An 8,328-nucleotide genomic window follows, 5' to 3' on the forward strand; every position below is an offset into this window, starting at 1 on the left:
AAAACAAAGTTTTTGCGGTTTAATAAACCTTTTCTATGTTTTGATGATAGAGCCAATCAGGAAATGACATTTCTAACCCAGGAAAAAACCTTTTAAATAGTGTAAAGCAAGGGCAGGGGAAAAGATAGATTTATTACTATCAACTCATAAGATCTGCAGTTATGGACAGCAGCAACGAAAGTACTTTCTTATCCCCCAAACTATACTGTTGAAATAAAGATGTAGAGGTTGTAGGCCCAGAAACAGATTGTTATGTGTGTGAGCTCCAGTCTATTCTAGTACTACCATTTAGTAAGTTACGTGGCGTCATTAAAAAGAATGGCAGATCTTGTAAGTACAAATCTATTTCCTGATTTAGTCTGAAATCCTATTGGGACATTATATCACAGAAACTCTAGGCTCACCTACATAGGGAATGAACTACATTGGGAATGAACTACTATCCCCATATGCAAGCGGCGAATGCCAAGTGGCCAGGCTCCCAAGCTGGCTAGTCTGTGAGAGGTTTACAGTCCAGCAGCAGAAGGACCCCGGCCTTAATATCCCAGTTCTTCAAATACTATGTGACAACAGCAAATATTGGCAGAATACACGGCTAAAACAGTCGTTCTTATAACCATATGCCCCTTTCTCTATGAGAGGAACAAAGAACCTGAAGAAATATTACAGCTCACTTTGCAAAATGTTATCTGCATTGAATTGAAAAATATATTTTATTTTAAAGCAGTATGATAATATAATTATACAAGAACAGCAAAATAAGGGGTTTCTTTTCCACAGGACATTATGCAAGGCTAACCACTAGAGTCCAAAGAATGAGAGCATGTGAAATACTTCTATCGATGGCTCTGTCGAACAAAAAAATGTGAGAATTTATCCAAGTTCTGTAATGAGCTGTGCGTGTATAGATTCCTGGAAGTTTTGGCCGACCACAACCAAGGCCAAAACTTGTGATTCCCACCAGATAGTATTTGGTGGCATCTGGGAAATAGCACATTAAAGGTCCACCACTGTCTCCCTGGAACATGAAACACAAAGAAAACAATTTGAATGCTGCTAACACTCACAGTTTAAGGTTGGGGAGAAACTGCAATCCAGTAAGATCTGACATCCGACTTTCATGAATCACTAGAAGAAAACACCTTTTCTATCAAACATGGGTAAGTCTGCAAATTCTGTAGTTTTTCCTATTTAGACTGCAGTAGCCAGAAGCAGGCAATTCCCACATTTGGAGCACCCCTCAGCATCTATTTTCAAATGCCTGTTTGAACAGAAATAAAGTCCCAAGCAATTCTGAAATGAAACAATGGCTGGAATATTGTTAGTTACATGAAAATGTGTAGTTTTCAGAGTGTTCCAGGAGGTACTTTTTATCCCCTTTCATTAATGTCTGTCACGCTGGGGGCAGTGTCTCCTCATTTTTATCTAGGTGTGCAAGGGCAACCACAACATATCAAGGCACGCTCTCACAGAGAGCGTCCAAATAGATGGAGCCGCTCCTAAGAAAGCCCTTCCTCCAGCCTTTGTAGCAAACCAGGACAGAAAGAGTGAGAGTTAAGAGGAAAGAGCCCCTATACTAATAAAATATTGTGTAACCCAGTGGTCTTGATGGATCTTGGTCAATTTGATCCAGCCCTTATAACAGCAAACTATGTTTAACAGTATATGTAATGTATTTATATGCCATTGTGTTTATTACTTTTTATTATTTTAATGTATACTGTAATTTGTAATATTGCCAATCCGGAAGCCGCTCTGAGTCCCCTTCAGGGTTGAGATAAAGCGAGGTAAAAATGCAGTAAATAAATAAATAGTATATATTAAAATGAATATTTCTCTTTTACCTGACAACTATCAATACCTCCACTTTCTGCACCTGCACAAAACATATCCTTTGTTACTGTCCCTGCATACCAGTCAATTCGGTTACAGAGTACAGATGGAAAAACATCTACTTGTGCTTCCTGTAAGACATCTCTGAGTCTACCTGTATTGAAAAACAACACAAAATTTCAAAAGAGGCTTGGTTTTAATGTTCTCTCATGCACTGCTTCTTAAACCGTGGGCCCCAGCCCTGAATAGGGTCCCCTTAGCTCAATGTTGGAATCACAAAAATAAAAATGGCAACAGTAAAATGTTTCCGAACACCACCCCAAAAGCAAACTCCTTCGAATGAAATCTTGCCAAGAAAACCCTGTGAGAGATTCACCTAAGGGTCACTATAAGCACACACCAGGAATAATATACGTATGTATGCATGCCTAAAAAAGATGCCAACAAAAGATTAATTTATTGTCGAAGGCTTTCGTGGCCGGAACCATTGGGTTATTGTAGGTTTTTTTGGGCTATATGGCCATGTTCTAGAGGCATGCTCTCCTGACATTTCACCTGCATCCATGGCAAGTATCCTCAGAGGTAGTGAGGTCTGTTGGAACTAGGAAAATGGGTTTATATTTCTGTGGAATGACCAGGGTGGGACAAAGGACTCTTGTCTGTTGGAGCTAGGTGTGAATGTTTCATCTGACCACCTTGGTTAGCATTTGATGGCCTGGCAGTGCCTGGGGCAATCTTTTGTTGAGAGGTGATTAGGTGTCCTTGTTTGTTTCCTCTATGTTGTTTTGCTGTTGTAATTTTAGAGTTTTTTTAATACTGAAAATGAACAAAATCTGGCTACCAGTATTTAAAAATCTTTAAAATTACAACAGCAAAACAACTCTAAAATTACAACAGCAAAACAGGTCTAGCCAGTGAGTTGTAACTTCCAGTTTATCTGTGTGGTTTAGTGTTTATTGTTATATGCATTTTAATAGTGTTATGTTTTATTTCTCTGTCTTAAACCTATTGTACCCTACTTGGAGCCAAAAGGGGAGGTGGGCAATACTATTATTATTAAAAATGTACTCCCATTCCTTCTCTGGCTTAAGCTTACACCTTCCAAGGAAAATTTGTGGCAGCTGAGGGAAAAGAGTTTAGTGGTAAAATGTATGATTTCCATGCTAAAAATATGAGATCTGGCTTCAGAAATCTTCACAGGTTATGATATTTATCTTGTCAGTCATGAGATGTCTATTGGTACAGCTGATAGGTTAACTTCTCAATGTGTTCAGAGCCTTGAAAAGCAGATTCCTGACTTGCATAATGCTAAGCATCTTTCTTTCATCACACTATCAGAAAATACTTTAGGGACATTTTGTCTAGGTAGATAAAGGTATGCATTGCACCACTTTATCAAATACCATGTGCTCTGCTTCCCTAATCTCCAGTGTCATTTTCAAAAACAAAAACAATACCTTTGTTTTTGTTTCAATGTGGCTTTATAGTGCCATCTTTCCTGTGAAGTGAGGAGGGAGTGTGAAGAAACCCATAAGTTATCTTGTCTGCATGTTTTTATTTTACTACATTTATGAGCCAGTGAAGGAGGCTGCAGAAACAGGCAGTGGCATTTAGCCCAGCCAGACTGGTTGAGGACAAAATGGCAGAGCTGCTCCTCCTCCTTCCTTAGTAGTAAGGTAGTTAGAAAAAATCCCAACTGGAAAATCTAAGGTGCCATCGAACCTAAGGCACACCATTTTTGATGCCTCTTAAACGGGAAGAAGTGTACCTTTGATTTGATGACATATAGTGTATTTCCACTTCTGCCTTTGTTTTCTCCTACTAATTAGTCCCCTGTGTATCTTTTGGCACCAGGGATTGTCATACTGCTATTTTGCACCACACTCTTGGAGAGTTTCTACAGCTAAAGGAGAAAATAAATTTAAACTATGTTTATTATAGGCTGGAAAACCTGTGGTACTCTAGGGGCAGTTCCAGACAGCTCTTTAACCCAGGAGCATTCACATTTGTTAAACGTGATTGCTTCCGGGTTCAAGTCCACCCCCACCCCCCGAAAGTGTGTGCCTTTCTGGGGGGGGGGGGTGTCCACTTGCTCTCATTGAACCTTCTTGGAGGACAGAGAGACAGCCCCACCCTCCCCAAAAGCCTTTCTGAATGGGCCCTCAGTGTTACTGGACTACAACGCCTATGATTTCTGACTAGCAAGCCCAATGGCAATGAATGAGGATACCTCAGTCTAAGTATACCTATAGTCCATATTGTTCATAATCGTCAGTAGACCAAAGACATTCAGGTCCACTTGCTGTAAAGTACAGTCTGAACAATGATTCTGAATTCCATATCTATGTATTTAAAAAAAAAGACTGAGCTCCCTAGATGCAAGTCTCTATCTCATCCTCTATTCTGGGGCAGTGATTAAAATTATTATTGTTTTTGTTGTTGTCTATAGTCTGGGTTCTACTTTTAATCAGCTGCCTTCCTCCTGAAACTATAGAAAGGAACTAAGCATTTTCACAGACCTGACTTAAAAATGAGTGGGAAATACAACCGATTCCTGGATAGCTTCCATCAACTGCAAAGATATTTAACATTTAAATGAAATATCACATTACTTCCTCATGCTCAACAGATTAAATTTCAAGAGGGAAATAAAATGAAAGACTTACCTTTCTCCACTGTGTTTCCCCATCCACTTATGTAACATGGGGTCTCATTAGTTATAGTAAGGGGACCATTAGGTAAGCAAACAGGTTGGATATATTCATTGAATTTGATAGAATCTATTAATTTGAACAAAGCAACATCGTTTTTAAATGTGGCTTGGTCGTAATTAGCGTGAATAATGATAGCCCTGACCCGGCTCTTTCTTGTATGTGTTTGGTATCTATAAAGATGATGCATTCCAATCACTGCGTTCCAAAACCCAGGATCCCTAAAACAAAAGATACACTTCTGTTAAATCAATTATGTTTAGAACTGCAATGTCATATACTCTTGCATCACACACTATGAAAAACTATAAGGGCCTGGAACCACATTTGAATACCAGTGGAGTTGCCGGGGGGGGGGGGGGGGGTTGATTTTGTTATTTGGGAGTTGTAGTTGCTAGGATTTGTAGTTAACTTACATTCAAAGGGCATTCTGAACCCCACAAACAATAGAACTGGGGCAAACTTCCCAAACAGAACCCTATGACCAACAGAAAATAATGGAGGGATTTGGGAAGAATTGACTGTGATTTAGTGTGCTCTCCCCTCTCTGCTTGGAGTCTCAGAAACAGCCCTCCCTTGGCTGAGAGGCTGGCTAATCACAGCAGGCGGAGGAGTTTTGGTGGGAGGATTCGCCAATTTTTTTCCAAAAAGGAAGAGAAGGATAGGTGAAGAAATCTTCAGGCTTCTCTGCCAAAGGGTTCCTAAGACCATCAGAAATATGTGTTTTCTGATGGTCTTTGGTGACCCCTCAGGGCTTCCGACCTCCAGGTTGAGAAATACTGCTCTTGGGGAACAATGAAGAGGCTGCTGCTCTCAAGAAGAAGTAAGAGTTTGCTCTCAGGTAGACCAAAGCTTTTTCTTTTTCTGTATTGTCGAAGGCTTTCATAGCTGGAATCACTAGGTTCTTGTAGGTTTTTTCGGGCTATAGGGCCATGTTCTAGAGGAATTTCTCCTGACGTTTCGCCTGCATTTTTCTTTTTCTTCTCTTTGGAGTCAGAGCAGACCCATTTCCACTGTCTGAATTGTTCCCCCTTCCCCACGGATAATGCATTTATGTTCTTAAAGTCACAAAGTGACTTTCAGTCTGTGATAAGAGTACCTTTGTCTCTTTTTTTCTGAAAATTTTCATTTTTTCTAGGATAAAATAGAATAGCTTTTCCCTTTGGCTGCAAAATTTCCAAAATGTTTACATTTCTGCTTCCCTTTCCATTTGGGCCTCCTCCGTTGTAGCCTATCTTGAATTATTTACTATATTCCGTGAAAACACATAGAAACTGGATTCTAACAGCACAAAAGCTAACAATGCAGGTGTCATTTCTGTGATGCTTCCCACCGCCATTCCTGGATTTTGAGTCACAAAGACAGCCTCCCATATACTTTTTCAGTCTAGCCCAACAAAATATTTAAGGAGGACAAGGTGAATTCACAAACTTATGATCACATATTGAATGTCTGATATTCATATTCAACCAATAGATCTATCTAAATATTTTACTTTCATTTAGATTTTTAAGAGGAAAGATTTTAAGAATGAAGTATACATACCCCCTTTTAACACAGTGTGCAGCTGTTAGCACCGAGTTGTGATTAATTAAGGAACCACCACACACATGGACATAGCCTACACCAAAATGATAAATCTGAAGGCTAACTTGCCAGGGCCAGGCCCCAAGCTGAGCATCATGTCCACCAATAATCCGACTCCCTGTAGCTATTTCATCCACAACGGGCCTTGTTCCACATTCTAAAAATCAGAACACAGATACATTGTAAAATGCTATGTTTTGAAAACATCCAAGAGAACAAAATCGATAATCAGGAAGGAATTCAAGTAGATCTGCTTTACTAAACAACGGATCTTGTCATGTGTTAGCCCAGCCTCTGATTGAAAACAAGGGGTTGGAAATACATTTCTCCTGAATAGTAATCTACCCAGGATCAGATACCAGTAATGTTTGGGTCAAAGTAATCCTACATATTTATTCACCCAATCATCCAGTGCATTTCCCCATGGAGATTTTTTTCAAAGTAACGTATGATGTAATTCCCTGCCCTAGAAAATGAGTACTACTCCATCTATTTTCAGTTTCCATGTGGCAGCTACAACAATGTTATTCTGAATAGCTTTTTGATATTTGAAACTTCTGTTTCATTTTTTAGGATCTGCAGACTATATGCAGATATATGTATATCACACCAGCAGCATATCTAACTACTGGATTGTTGGTTGGTTTCAAATATTCTTTCTGACACTTTCTGCCAAGTAAGCCAGGAAAATATGGCATAGAAGCACAGGCCTGCTGCAATATTAAGAAATCACATCTCTGATGAGAGAGCTTTACCTATACAGGCATCCTTTCTATCACAAAAAGCCCAACATGGTTGCAGTGTGGTAACACTAGTAAGTGAATCATATTTCCATAATGGACAAAATATGGTGTGAGATTATTTTTCCCCCAGCTTAGAAGTGTCACAGCATCCAGAAAAGACATACTAGCAAATTAGGTTAGATTTTCCCCTGACATTAAGTCCAGTCATGTCTGACTCTGGGGGTTGGTACTCATCTCCATTTCTAAGCGAAAGTGCCAATGTTGTCCATAAATACCTCCAAAGTCATGTGGCTGGCATGACTGCATGGAGCACTGTTACCTTCCTGCCAGAGTGGTACCTACTGATCTACTAACATTTGCATGTTTTTGAACTGCTAGGTTGGCAGAAGCTGGGGCTAACAGCAGGAGCTCACGCCGCTCCCAGGATTCAAACTGCTGACCTTCTGGTAAGCAAGTTCAGCAGGTCAGCGGTTTAACCCACCGCGCCATTGAGGGCTCCTAGAAAATTATCCGTTATCGTTGCATGCCTTCAAGTCATTCATCACTTAGGGCAATCCAAAAGTGAACCTATAATTTATTTTTTTCTTGGAATGATATATTCAGAACAAGATTTGTTATTGCTTCCCTCTAAGGCCGAGAGAGTGTGATCCACCCAAAGGCACCAAGTGGGTTTCCATGGCCATCTGGGGATTGGAGCCCTACTCGGTTATATCTCCTGATAAATAAATCAAGATGCTTGGTTTTATGTCCATTTCATAATTGTTTCAGGTTGTGGGAGTTGAAGTCCAAAACACCTGGAGCGCCGCCCTAACGGACGGCGCGAGCGAGCGGGCAGGCAGGCGCGCGCGCGCTCCTCGGCCTCTCGCGCTTGCGGCTGAGCTGGACGCGCAGGCGCATAACACGCGCTCCCGCCTGGCAAGGAAGCCGGGGGAGGGGTCAGCTTGGAGCCCCCCCCCCCCCGCCCGCCCGCCCGCCCGCCGCTGAAGCGGGACTCCTACTCACCGTCTATGGGGATGATATCGGAGAGAGCGTCCGGCAGCAGTTCACTCAGGAGCACCAGCAGCACCCCACAGGCAGGCAGGCCGGGGTGGAAGCAGCCCCGCATCGTCCGTCGAGGAAACAAAATGGCGGCCCGCTTTCCCTCTCTTTCTTCACCGCAGGGGCGTGACGTCAGAGGTCACGTGGCGCGGCGGGAATGGTTTGCGCGCTCTCCGGCTCGGGGGTGGAAATGGAAGACTTCCTTCCTTTGGGGAATCTGCCAGGAGGGCGTGGTCGAGGGACGCCCAAAGGAGGCAGCTGCGGAATACATGTAGGTCTTTAATTATCATCATGCAAAGATCTTGGAGAGACTTCTACGCTGAGAAAAGGTGCAAAGGGCCTCCACACTGTACCACGAATGCTGCTTGATCCCACTGGAACCGCTATCGTGGGAGCTGTAGTTTTACAAGGCCTTT

At 41.8% G+C, this 8,328-nt stretch overlaps 1 protein-coding gene across 1 annotated transcript; it reads right to left on the reverse strand.

Annotated features, from left to right (window-relative positions):
- Positions 1–733: 733 nt before the first annotated feature.
- Positions 734–8,082, reverse strand: LOC132768280 (transmembrane protease serine 12-like). Its single transcript, XM_060764016.2, has 5 exons — positions 7,877–8,082; positions 6,090–6,288; positions 4,500–4,765; positions 1,845–1,987; positions 734–1,018 (listed from the first exon to the last, which is right to left on the reverse strand). Exons 1-5 carry the CDS (start codon positions 7,977–7,979, stop codon positions 785–787), a joined length of 945 nt encoding a protein of 314 aa, XP_060619999.2. The 5' UTR covers positions 7,980–8,082; the 3' UTR covers positions 734–784.
- Between the last annotated feature and the right edge of the window lie 246 nt (positions 8,083–8,328).

Source organism: Anolis sagrei, chromosome 2 (genome assembly GCF_037176765.1).
Source record: "Anolis sagrei isolate rAnoSag1 chromosome 2, rAnoSag1.mat, whole genome shotgun sequence".
Classification (NCBI taxonomy): domain Eukaryota; kingdom Metazoa; phylum Chordata; class Lepidosauria; order Squamata; family Dactyloidae; genus Anolis; species Anolis sagrei.

What these genes read in the sequence shown, in the direction of transcription:
- LOC132768280 (XM_060764016.2), bottom strand. Translation starts at nt 7,979, where the DNA reads ATGCGGGGCTGCTTCCACCCCGGCCTGCCTGCCTGTGGGGTGCTGCTG. An exon ending in CGATATCATCCCCATAGACG is followed by an intron (nt 6,289 to 7,876) that starts GTGAGTAGGAGT and finishes TCTGATTTTTAG; the next exon opens with AATGTGGAACAAGGCCCGTT. An exon ending in GAGGTATTGATAGTTGTCAG is followed by an intron (nt 1,019 to 1,844) that starts GTAAAAGAGAAA and finishes TTCATGTTCCAG; the next exon opens with GGAGACAGTGGTGGACCTTT.